The sequence below is a fragment of the Microtus oregoni genome, unplaced genomic scaffold, assembly GCF_018167655.1.
Source record: "Microtus oregoni isolate MIOR12 unplaced genomic scaffold, Mior012 000037F_ref0000500, whole genome shotgun sequence".
Classification (NCBI taxonomy): domain Eukaryota; kingdom Metazoa; phylum Chordata; class Mammalia; order Rodentia; family Cricetidae; genus Microtus; species Microtus oregoni.
The window spans coordinates 20,153,950-20,167,383 of NW_024543096.1; the positions used below are offsets into that span (position 1 = coordinate 20,153,950).

The window sequence follows — 13,434 nt, forward strand, 5'->3', positions numbered from 1 at the left end:
AAAGAGAAAAGAGATCTATTTCTCTTCATGTGCACATATCCCAGGCAGGCTCTGTAAAGACACAAAGAAGGTGGCCATCTACAACCTCAGAAGATGGCCCTCAGCAGACACCGACCCTGTGGTACCATGGTCTTGAATTGTCTACTTTCCAGAACTGTGAATAAATAAATTTTGCTTATATCACTCATCCAGTTCATATCGCAATACTGTTTTAGCCCACATAGAACTATAACATAATGCAATTTTAATGTGAGGAACAATATGGACCACTTCTTTCAAAAGTTCACTTCTGTGTATTTGACCTGAGGTGATAAATAGAAAAACATAAATACTCATAGACAAAGCTCTGGATTTCACTTTTATCAGTTACATGCTCCTAAGCATCCAAAATAGTTTTGATTTATTTTTACTGGAAAAGTTACAATGCCATGTTCCCCCACTGTTCATTATAAAAATTAAGTACTCATATAATGATGTTATTTTATTTTCATTTACCACTTGTTACTCATTTAACATTTAATATTCTTTAATAAGACTGTGAAAAATCACACATTAGTATATTATGCTTTGATTTGTCATTCCTCTGTCTGGGATTGAGTCTTTGGTTTCTCAGTAAAATAATATTTTACTTTATGTCAAAAGTTTCTACAAATTTTAAGTACAGACAATATAGTCCACATATATTTATTTATACATATACATATGCATAGATTTCTACCTCCCCAAATTTATAGAATCTTACCTCTTTGCTTTCTTCTAGATCCGATTCACTGCTAAAGTCCTCTGTGTTTAAGTTCTCAAAGTCAGACTCCCCCACAGCAATGGGAACAGTCACCGTGAGGCTGGGGTTGTTTATGAATGACATGTAATCACTCTCATCAATGATGTACTTTTCCACGCTGCTGCCAGTTCCTATGCCACTGGTGGTTCCATTCACGTCTCTCAGACAGTTCATATCTTTCCCAATTTCTGTCGTGTGGTTAGATACACAATTCTCTTTTCTGTTGTTTAGATCATCAAGTGGCTTAATTTCGTCTAAAATCTTCTGTTTCCTAACAAAGGACTGCTGAATAAACTCGTATATTTTTCTTTTCACATAAGCTATTCCCTTGTGCATTCTGTCCACGGCAATTTGAAGGTTGTTCATTTCATTGTCGTCGTCAGTGGCTGCAAGGTTGTCTGCACTAAATGAGCTCAGAAGCAAGGCCAGAAAGAGGTTCAGGACCTTGAAAACAGACATAGGTACATCTTCACCAAAACACAGAGGAGAGCACAGGTCCCTTATCCCCTAGGTTTAGAAATAATCTAAATCTATAAGAGCAAGAAATGCCACAGTTGTGAGAAGTTAGGTGGGCTAAGTCAGAACACACACTGCATATCATAGGCTCTGGGTTCAACACCCAGCCCTGGAAACGTCTTGGACATTCAGAATTTGTGATATGACCTTATCTCTATAAAACAGAAGCATTTTTCCTACTGCTTTGAAGATTTCCCACACATGAAATGAAGAATTCAAATGAATTGATTTGGCATTGTATTTAAAGTGATATGAGTAAAATAAAACATATTCACTGATAGAATGTAACAGTTCTAAATTTAAAAATCATTAATAGTTGCAAATATGCATTTAAATATACTTTGAAGTTTCTTTCTTGATAGTTTTATGTTGATGGGTGTTAACAAAATCAACATGATTATGACCAAATTTAGGATTAAAAGTTGAAGTCTTCAAAATGTTCATTGACCTTTTTTTTTTTTTTTTGGTTTCTTTTTTTCGAGAAAGGATTTCTTTGTGTAGTTGTGGTTGTGCTGGAACTAGCTTTGTAGACCAATCTAGCCACAAACTCACAGAGATCCTCATGACTTTGCCTCTCACATGTTGGGACTAAAGGTATGCACCAGCATTAACCAATCTTGTCAACACTATTTGATATCAAAAGATCTCTCCCCGCCCCCACATGCATGTGCACACACACACATACACATGCACAAAGAGACACACATACATGGCATATATACACATGTGGCAGATTTAAAAAAGATTTTACCAATTCTATGCAATTTAAAAAATAAATGTGATGAAATGATTGACCTAAAATGGTGTTGAAGATAAAAATTATAGATAATATTAGTGTGCATACATTTTAAAACTGTATTTCTTTATTACCATAGTGTATTGTGATAGTATATATTACCATATTACAGTATTTGTTCCAGAATGAGACCATAAACATATCTAAGATCAGAGGCATTAAACATTAATGATGATAAAAGTTATTTTTAATAAAATGGGCACCACTCTGTCATGCTGTACGTGTATATCTGAAATGCATATCGAATTTGGGTACATACCACGAGGTTCCCAATCACCATGACCATCATGAAGACAGTAAGGCACATGGCTTGGCCCGCGACCTCCATGCAGTCCCACATGGTCTCTATCCACTCGCCACACAGCACCCGGAACACAATCAGGAAGGAGTGGAAGAAGTCATTCATGTGCCAGCGCGGGAGTTTGCAGTCACTGGCAATTTTGCAGACACAGTCTTTGTAACTTTTGCCAAACAGCTGCATGCCGACCACAGCAAAAATGAAGACAATGATGGCCAACACCAGGGTCAGGTTGCCCAAGGCGCCCACTGAGTTGCCAATGATCTTAATTAGCATGTTCAGTGTGGGCCAGGATTTTGCCAACTTGAACACTCGGAGCTAGAAAATGAGAACAAATTAATATATATTATTATGATCTTCACAAGCATTAATTATATGGAGGCTTACTAAGGAAAAAGAGGGTGCAGCCAGTGACAGTACTCCTTCCTAGCCTGAATGCAGCCATGAGGTTCATAGTTAACCCTACCCATCCCCAAGCCCTCCTACATTGTCTTGCTCTAACTTTCTCAGATTCATGGTTAATATTTGGATCCTCCCAGGAAGAATCTAATTTTTCCAGCTTTTATTTTTATTTATTTTTTTATTTTTTTATTTTTTTTTGGTTTTTCGAGACAGGGTTTCTCTGTGGCTTTGGAGCCTGTCCTGGCACTAGCTCTTGTAGACCAGGCTGGTCTCGAACTCACAGAGATCTGCCTGCCTCTGCCTCCCGAGTGCTGGGATTAAAGGCGTGCGCCACCACCGCCCGGCTTCCAGCTTTTAATTATGTAAATCATCTACTTTGAAAGTGAATTCTTAATTATATATTGGAAGCTGTTCTTTAATTTGTTTCTCTGAGACATACCAAATTTCATACTGTCATATTAACATCTGATTGTGAATAAGTTTTGCCAAAGGATTCATTTGTCAAGAAGGTTTTAAGTAACTTTACATTGAGCCTGATATGAATAGAAAAAAATATTTATGTTAATTAATATTACATAATTAATACTGGAGTAAAGATATAAATAAATATACATGCATTGTACACCTGGAATATTTACTATGACTCCTCTTTGATCTTCAGGACCATGTATATGAATTTATGCATATGTTACTTAGTCTTATAAATTTTTTGGTTTTTGATGGAATAGATTTTCTAGAATTAGAATTACTGCCTTTTGGGTGAAAGTCATTCACTGCTACTAAGGGCTATTTACATTTTCAAGTCATTATCAAAATATTGACCATATCCATTGAGCACACTTCTTCGATTTGAAAATATTAATTTTACAGTCATTAGAAACAATAGTTCATCAACATGGCAACAGAAAAAAAGATATTAGTGTTCAATAACAGGGTTAGTAACAGCTCAATGGCAAAGCATGTTCAAGATTCTGTGTTATGTAACCAAGCACTAAAAACTAATAACTGATAATATTAGTAAAGTTTACATGTCTAAACTTTTCAGAAGAAAGCTTCTTTTTTATATAAATAACTGGAGAGATAATATTCCCATTTAGAGGCATCAAGTTACACAAAACCATAAGATGTTAAGTCTATGTGTGGGAAAGTATATGGCACCGTGGGGGAAAAACAATTATTATTGCCATGGTCTTCTTTACCAGTCGAAATGAACGGAGAACTGATAATCCTTCCACATTGGCAAGGCCAAGTTCTACCAAGCTTAGTGTCACAATGAAACCATCAAAGATGTTCCAGCCTTCTTGGAAATAATAATAAGGGTCCATGGCTATAATTTTCAGGAACATTTCCGCTGTGAAGATCCCAGTAAAAACCTAAGATCAAAACAAAATTACTCAAATTCTATCAGATAATGATTATGATAAATATACCATCATATTTTCCAACAGATAAACGGTTTAGGCTACTTCTCCATTCCTAATCCTGTTGCTGTCTTTCTTGTAGAGGCAAATTTAGTTGACAAGGCTGGTTTGAATTATTTACTGTATTATCCTCACAGATGTTCCAGTAACGAGATAAGTGAATACTATAATTATTCCATTACAAGGGAAGAAAACAATATTCCAAGGTATGTAAAACACCCATCTTTTATCAACCAGCTAGAAAATAGAATTTAATTAGAATTTGTGCACCAATGTACAGTTTTGATGATGTTCATTCCATTAAATTGTCTGTCTTTCCAGACCTCATGTAACCTACATAATGATTAGATTTTATCCACAAAGTTTTATTTGTACGTTTATCCTTATTTCTTTCAAATAAGGTAGCTATTGTTCTTTTGCATCTTGTGTTGCAATGTTACCATCACTGTCATTAATAATTATATGCATTTAAAGCATATTCCCATACTACAAATAGTAGAGATTTAAAAATACAAATACTCTATAGGATATGTGTATTTTCATTTTCTATATCAATAAAATTGTAAAATTCCTCGTAAATATTATATTAAATGCATATCATACTTTACATACTTCTTTCTTCAAATAAAATCTGAGCTTTCTAAGTTCATTCAGAAAATATTCTAGTAACTGATGTTTTAAAGTAAAAAAAGGAGAGTATTAAAAGTGGAAACTTTGATTAAAAATTGGTTTACTAATCACGGGATGTACAAAATGCAGTGGGTACATTCCATATTTCATTGTCTGTATTTAAAACAGATTTATAAGGCAGAGCATTGACTTCCTAGAACCTAGAAGGAGAAAAGAGGAAGACATTTTGTATTGTTGATCACTTTTTGAAAGGATGCATAAGGAAGAGAATTCATGACCTTATTTGAACCATCTAGATACTATCCCTTAATAAAAACAGTGATGCTATCCTTAATAAAAAACCATGGCCTTAAATTCTGAAACACTTCAGATTTTCAAAACATTGGAAACATCACTATTGACTTTTTAATGGTTATTACAGGTCTATGTTCTATTTCTCATCTTTTTTTCACAGACATTAAATGCCATTCTACCTCAAAAAGCAGTGCATAGACAGTTGGTTATAACTGCATTAGAGATGTGGGAATTGTGGTTGAAAGAGTTTTAATAAGCTATTAAATATAGCAAACAGTTTCTCAAGCAGAAAATTTGAATACTGAACAGATTTACCTTCTAGTATGCTTACCAAGTTTCCTACTGTAAGCACATTATTGAAATGATCCGTCATGGGGTAGTGCTCCATGGCCATGAAAAGGGTATTTAAGACAATACAGATGGTGATGGCTAGATCAACAAATGGGTCCATCACAACCAGGTTGACAATATGTTTCACTTTTAGCCAATATGGGGAACAGTCCCAAATTAAGAAAATGTTGGAAAATTTATACCAACAAGGTGGACATTTCTGCCTTGATTCTTCTAGTTCTAGATTTAAAAAAGAAGAAGGAAGAATACTAAATGACTATTTTTACAGTATAAATATTTACATTGGATCACTAAACATACTTTCAATAGCAAGAGTATTTGTGTTTGCTGCAAAGCTAATTACTTATAGATACCATCAGACGTATACATAAGGTAGAGGTAAGAAAGAAATAATTTTCTTTTTTCGTACTGATCTTGCTGCTGCGCACTTGGCTGCTAGTAAGGTTGTTGGCCTTATAGATAAAGTTGCAACAGGAACATAGATAATTAACTGTGTAAAATCCTGTGTTCCTGACAGGCTGCTCATTTGTAATATTTAGGATAAGGATTAATGAGATACATCTTGCTTTAAACATGCTTTTATTTTGTGAAAATGACTTGCTCTTCTCTCCAATCTTAAAATTATTTTGGATCATGATCTAAGAAACCATTTTGGTGAAATTTGAAACTAATTACACCAGAGGATTTTTGACCACTGAATTAGAAACCTCTCAGAGTTCCCACATACTACTAAGACATTAAGGGTACAGAGTCCCGCACACTGAATTAATATTCAACACCTTCAGAATGTATGACCACCCATTTAATACCAGGGTCATTTACTTTTTTTCTGAGAATATATATAGTTGCCATATAAGTGGAGATATTTGACTCCAATAAGGTAATACAAGTTAGATACAGAGCTCCGCAGAGGACCACTGAGCTGAGTTCCCAAAGTCCAGTAGAAGAGAGGGAGGAGTGATACTATAAGCAAAGGGGACAAGACCATAATGGGGATACCCACTGAAACAGCTGACCTGAGCTAATGGAATCTCACTGATTCTGGTCCAACAGCAGGGGAACCAGCGTAGGACCAAACCTGGCCCTCTGAATGTGAGTGACAGTTGTATGGCTGGGGCAAACTGTGGGGCCACTGGTAGAGAGGCAAGGATTTATCTCTACTTCTTGTACTGGCTTTTTGGAACCCATTCTCTTTGGAGTGATACCTTGCCCAGCCTAGATATAGCAAGGAGGGCCTTGGTCCTGCCTCAAAGCAATGTGCTAGACTTTATTGACTTCCCATGGGAAGCCTTACCCTCTCTGAGGAGTGGATTGGAGGTGGGGTGAAGTGGGAAGGTGGAGGGAGCAGGAGGAGGGGAGGGAGTGGGAACTGGTATTAGTATGTAAAATGAGAAACGATAGGTTTAAAAATTAATTAATTAGGGGCTGGTGAGATGGCTCAGCGGTTAAGAGCATTGCCTGCTCTTCCAAAGGTCCTGAGTTCAATTCCCAGCAACCACATGGTGGCTCACAACCATCTGTAATGAGGTCTGGTGCCCTCTTCTGGCCTTCAGGCATACATGCAGAAAGAATATTGTATACATAAAAATAAATAAATATTTTAAAAAATTAATTAATTAAAAAGATAATGCAAGTTTATTAAAATAATGGCAGTGGGGTTTGTTACAAACCTTCTACTGTATTTGTTAAGATGCTGGCTATACTCATTGCCCTTTGCCTTTGGGAAGGATCTTCCAGAAAGTCCATGGAAACATGGAAAGAACTTGACCTTCTCTTTCTCATCTCAGTTTCAGTGGTTGTTCCCTGTAAAGAAAATGCTAAGGCATTAAATGCTTAACTTGAGCATTATGGTGCACAAACAAAAATGGAGACAGTGATTTTCATGAAACACATGCATCGTGCATCTTCATATGTAATTGCTGATGGCAGATGCTGGGGACTTATTGAATTATTAACCTGGAATATTCAAACTGTTAACCATGTAGTCATAAAAGAAAATTTAAATGTTTGACTCCTTGATTTTATAATTATGATATATATGATTATAATATAGTTGGTAAAGATTTTCATGGGCATATTTAAGTTGTTTTCAATTAAAGAACAAATTGTAAAATCCTAATACATTAAAAAGTCAGATAGATGGTCAAACCATTTCACTTTTGAAAAATTAGCCACTACATTTTAAGAAAACACCAAAGAACTTAGCTGTCATCTCATTTTCTGGTGTAAGACATAGATGGTCATTGATAATACAAAGTATATGCTAAAATTCATACATATGATGCAAAGTTAACAGTTTCATCCAGGGTACCAAAGCAATAAGTCTTCTAATGTAAACTTAGTCATGCCTCATCATGCTGATATATTTCCAAGTGAGTGTCCAGTTGAAGAGGAAGCATCCTTTGTTTGGAAAGTTCTCTCTGAATGGATAGTCACAAACACATGATACTCCTTTGTTACACAGACAAATATTTTTTCTGGATTAATAATTTATTGGTGTCCCTTTGTGTAGGTTGACTTTGTGAATACCTATATCAGCATTTTTAGTACAATAAATATGAACCCTGGAAATTTCAGGTAATGATGAAGATATCTATGCACAGTGTTTTTGAAAATCTGAACTAAAGCAAAGATAAATTACAGAGTCTGGTGGGAAGATTTACTATACACCCTTTACACTTAAAAGCTATTTAGTTACTTGTACAAAAGGTCAGTAGGGGTGATGTCTCTTATTTCTAAATTCAGTATGGGTACATAGCAAATCATCCGAGATAGCAATTATTGTACAATTAATCTTTAGCATATACAGTAGGTAATGCATTCACGTTTGTGCAGGGAGTGTGAGGCTCTAAGGTTTAGTTGGTTAGTCTATTAAAGGTGCTACAGGATGCAGAGGCATTCTCAGCTCGACCAACCAGGAATCATTCTCAAGAGTTCCATTCTGTAGAAACACTGGCTGGTACAGCAATCATGGGCCAGCCATGCCTGAACTATGTAAAACTTTCTTACATTGTCATCAGTAGCTGGCTTATCTATTATCACCTCTGGCAGAAGTTGTCCAACTGGCGACGTAGGAACGGAGGGTCCACCAACCAAGGAAACCACACCATTGCAGTCCACCGTGCTGTGCATCTTCCCATTGGCTGGAAACACTGCCAACATTCTGGATGACCTGCTAGTTTGACTCAGGTTACTGTTGCGACGCTCTCCATGTCTTCGGGGAACAAACAATGAGTCTCTCCGGCTCTCATTATCCTCAAAGGTGCTGTGTTCATCATCGGCAAAGTCATTCTCGGACCCCACATCCTTTGCTCGCCCTCTAAAGCTGAAAAGGCTCGTTCTGCTATTGCGTCTTGGGGAAAACAGGGAGCCACGGATGCTCAACAGAGACTAAAGGTTTGATACAAAGAACAAAAAGTAAAGTAGTATTAAAACAATCTGTTGGAATAGTTTTTTGCAAGATTAAGTTGAAGAAAATTTCATCATTTGTTAAAAAAGGTAGCACATTCCTTCTGATTAATATAATTTATAGGCATTCCGATAAAATTAAATTAGCTGTATGGTTTCCAGTCATTGACTTTAAATAATAGATAGCTGGAATGTAGCCTGAGATAACAGAAGAAAATTACCCAGACACTGTCTCTCAGATTTAAACAGAAGCATCTGTAAGACTCTTTATGAATTCATGTGCAATAAACATGCACAGTAGGGCTGTGAGATTCTGCATTTATTTTTCCTTTCAGATAATTCCAACACTAGGTTTTCTGTTTTTTTTTTTTTTTTTTTTTTTTTTTTGATTTTCGAGACAGGGTTTCTCCATAGCTTTTTGGAACCTGTCCTGGAACTAGCTCTTGTCGACCAGGCTGGCCTCGAACCCACAGAGATCCGCCTGCCTCTGCCTCCCGAGTGCTGGGATTTAAGGCGTGTGCCACCACGGTCCGGCCAAACACTGATTTTTGTTTTATAGACTGTTTTAGTTCATCTTCATACTACCATTTTCTTTCTTTTTTTCTGATTCACCTGTTAAATAGGGTATCTGTAGAACCAGAAATTAAAATTCTGAATGATGTGCTTTTCTGCAAAGTGTGCCATGACTAATATTTCAGAAATTCATAGGACAACTGAGAAACAAGTTAGGGGAAGAAAATCAACACAGTGTTTTAAATTAACCAAAGGCATATTTCTGAGTAGCTAACTCTTAGTCTATATTTCATTGATGTTGTTAGAAGATCTGAGGACCGGAAGATTAATTGCCACTGGTTACAGGCAATTACCAGAAGACATATGCAACATGAAAATACAGTTCTCCTGACTTTCAACCCTGTGTTATTTCAAAAGCGTCTTGATGTGGGAGTCCCCTCTGTGTGCTGTGATTACCATTAATGAATAAAGAAACTGCCCTTGCCTGGTGATAGGGCAGAACTTAGGTAGGCGGGGAGGACTGGACTGAATGCTGGGAGAAAGAAGGGTGGAGTCAGAGAGATGCCATGGAGCCACGCCAGAGGTAGACTTGCTGAAACTTTGCTCGTAGGCCACCACCTCGTGGTGATTCACAGAATAATAGAAATGGGTTAAATTAAAATGCAGGAATTAGCCAATAAGAAGCTAGAGCGAATGGACCAAGCAGTGATTTAAATAATATGGTTTCTGTGTGATTATTTCAATTCTGGAAGGCCGGGACGAACAAGCAAGCCTCCTCCTACAGCATCTAAGATCATATTTGCGTTTGTGTGGAGTGGAATAAATCTTTTTTTATAGAATATGGAGAAAAAGCAATTTGAAGCATAAGGCAACAGTAGTCCATTCAGTTGCTCCCCTGCCCGCCCCCCCCCCCCCCCCCAACCGGTTTCCATCTTTCGTCAGAGAACTCGGCAGTGCATACCTGGTGCGGGGAAGAGTACCTCTTTTCGTACGTCAGTCTGTTCCCTTCTATAGAGAAGCGAAACCCTTTCCTTCTGACGCTGTCTTCAGACTCGGATTTGTGGAACTCATCCTCGTCTTTCTCTTCCCCTCCAGACTGCTCCTTCTGTTTCCTTTTCTTCCGCCGATTCCGTCTTTCCTTAGCACTCTTCGAACTCAACTTGGAGGCTTCTGAAGAGCTATCCGAGAGCCTGCCCGCTGCGCTGGGCTCTCTGGAATGTTCGGAGGCGGTTGTAGCTGCTGCCTGCTACATAGGGGAGAAACCGTTTTGGTGCGGTGCAAGAAAAGATTGCTTAAGAGCTTTCTTCAGGTTGCTCAAGTTTTGCATCATTTACAAAATACTAGCTAACTGGAGGAAATATCATGTAGAAGTGCTTTCTGGGTGTAGGGTTTTTTCTTTCTTTTAATTAAAAGTGACTTAAAGAAATTATCTACTTTTCTCCTGGTAACATTTATTAAGTCTGTATTATGCAACATAGACCACATGTTCATAAAGATTCTTCGGGCATTAATAGAAATATATAAAAAAACCCATAGGACTCAATCTGTTCTAAAAATTAGTTTTTAATGGCCATTATCTTCACTGTTCTGAAAAACAAATGGAAACATAGAAGAAAAACTGCAGAGTTACTTAATATCCTACCCCAAAGTTGGAAGTTGAGCTTAGGTCTTCTCCAAAAGTATTTAATACCTTCAACATCTTATCAATTGAGGTTAAGAAAGGTATCTCAATCCCTTCCCCACTCCTCCATAATACTACTGTATGTAAGAAGGGGAGAGGGGTCACTACCTTTCCGCTAAGCAGGAGATGTTCAATTCTCCAAAAGCTGCCCCAACCACCTTTATCTCAACAGTGGCTATTTCTAGTTGTGAGAGTATGGGAGTAAATCCATCCTTTGTGGTTACAGCTTGTTTGGTTATGAAGCTGCACTTTTTAGTCCTTGTTACTCCCACAATATCTCCAGTACAGAACTGGAGCAGAAGAATTGGTATGCCAGAAGGAACTCCTTTTTCATGGCCAAGATGGTTTCAAATAAAGTTTGATTTGAATAAAATTTTATTTTATTAGTCTTTTTAAAAACACAAACAATGAATTTGTTTGTCCCATTTACAAACAACAAGGAACCATGGGAGATGGGACTCAGTTTTATCATTCATTGCACCAGCTCCACTGATTTGTCCTGGCAAACTTGAGTAAACCTTTGTTAATTACTTCATATTACTAGTGTTGCTCCGTTGCCAATTCAATAATCTTAGATCAGAGGACTTTTTAATATAAAGGAAATTAAACAACCACACTAAAAGGCAATGTATTTTACGTATATGAGTGTTGGTCTGCATGTATATATGTATACCGCATGTGTGCCTTGTATTCTCAGAGTTCTCAGAGGGCAGTAGTAAAACCCCCTGGAACTGGAGTTACAGATGGTAGTGAGTACGTGTATGGTAGGAAGTGAACCCCCCACAGAGTCATCTCTCTGGCTAAAGACAATGCATGTTTTGAGCAAAGAAAAATAAGAAATGACTTTAAAGAAATGGGTACATATGTTCTATATGACAACTAATTAATTGCTTGGCAGAAAAGATGATTCCATTACTGATGGAGGAAGGTCATTGGCTAATAAAGGAACTGCCCTGGCCCATTTTATTGGTTAGAGGATAGGAGGGAGGAGTAAACAGAACAGAACGCTGGGAGGAAGAGGAAGTGAGCTCAGAGACTCCACAGCTCTCTCGGGAGCAGACGCCTCAGAGAGAGAAGCCATGCCCTGCTCCCGGGATGAAGCTCCGACCCAGGATGGACTAGGCTAGAATCTCCCTGGTAAGCGCACCTTGGGGTGCTACACACAGATGATTATAAATGGGCTAAATTAATATGTGAGAATTAACCTAGAAGAGAATGGGCCAGGCAGTGTTTAAATGAATACAGTTTGTGTGTTGTTATTTCGGGGCATAAGCTAGCTGAGCAGGCAGCCGGGATGCTGGGGACGCAGCCCCGCTGCCCCTATTACTTCATATGGCGCCCCACGTGATGGACTAAACCCACTTAAAAAACCTGAGAAGGCTTAAAAATAAGGGAGAGAGAGTTTAACACAGATTTTTGCTGTTTGTTGGTGGCATGCTGTAGAGAGATTTCCTGATTCAGCAACAGTAGCAGAAAAAATGCTGTGTCATTTTAAAGCGCGACTTCCTGGGGCTGTGCTGCCATTGCGATCTCTGGCTCCTGCGGGAGACAGAGCTTTTGAATAGAGCATTTGGAGTAAAGTGCTATGATTTGTTTGATGGCAACTAGACTCGCTGTGTTCTCGGGTCTGCTCTGCTTGTTAGAGGCAAGCAGGCGCTTTCTTCTAAGAGAAGCTTCCTGACTCAGCTTTAGCTGCAAAGCCTGCAGCTCATTAAGAGGTCCTGCCACGAAACACTTAAACTGTGTTGACGAAAAGCTGAACGCATGCTTTTCGGTTTTCAGCCGTAGCAGCAAAAAGCTGCGCCGTTTAAAAATGCCAGCTTTCTGGGCTGTCCTGCCAGGGCAAACTCTGACTGTTTGAGGCAGGAGGGCTGGCTACCGAGAGAGAGGACTTGAGTGTTGTCTGTTGTAGCTCACTTGCTGGCAGGGACCTTGAAATGCCATACAGTTGTGGCAGTAAACATGGCTACAGCCTGTATATCCTCCATGAGGCTGGAAAGCTAAGGAATGGACTGAATCCAGCTGGCAAAGCCACGCCTTTAGTCCTACTGAGATTGCTTGGTAAATTAAAGACTCATGTGGTCAGAAAAAGAGAGATATACAGTAAAGAGAGATTCAAAGACAAAGAAAATTTCTAAATGGTTTGAAGTGTGTTAAAAATATATGCAGACTAAAAGTTGAAGTTCTTAAAATAAAAAACAAAAAAAGGAAGAGAGTTGTTGTGTGTGGTAACACACGCCTTTAATCCCAGTGCCTAGAAGGCAGAGACAAACAGATCTCTGTGAGTTCAAGGTGTAGTAGTGTACACCTTTAATCCCGAATGCCTGGGAGGCAGAGACAGGC

At 38.1% G+C, this 13,434-nt stretch overlaps 1 protein-coding gene across 4 annotated transcripts in view; it reads right to left on the bottom strand.

Annotated features, from left to right (window-relative positions):
• The window catches only part of Scn1a (sodium voltage-gated channel alpha subunit 1), a 123,388-nt gene that overhangs the window by 34,402 nt on the left and 75,552 nt on the right, over positions 1-13,434 (bottom strand). The window contains exons 11-17 of one of the 4 annotated variants that reach the window (XM_041631641.1): positions 10,372-10,653; positions 8,499-8,879; positions 7,160-7,292; positions 5,470-5,708; positions 3,993-4,166; positions 2,353-2,709; positions 743-1,225 (exon numbers count right to left, since the gene is read on the bottom strand). In XM_041631641.1, coding sequence (XP_041487575.1) covers positions 743-1,225; positions 2,353-2,709; positions 3,993-4,166; positions 5,470-5,708; positions 7,160-7,292; positions 8,499-8,879; positions 10,372-10,653 — 2,049 coding nt within the window. Of the gene's footprint in view, positions 1-742; positions 1,226-2,352; positions 2,710-3,992; positions 4,167-5,469; positions 5,709-7,159; positions 7,293-8,498; positions 8,880-10,371; positions 10,657-13,434 lie in introns of all 4 variants that reach the window. The other 3 variants (XM_041631640.1, XM_041631643.1, XM_041631642.1) reach the window with 3 other exon arrangements.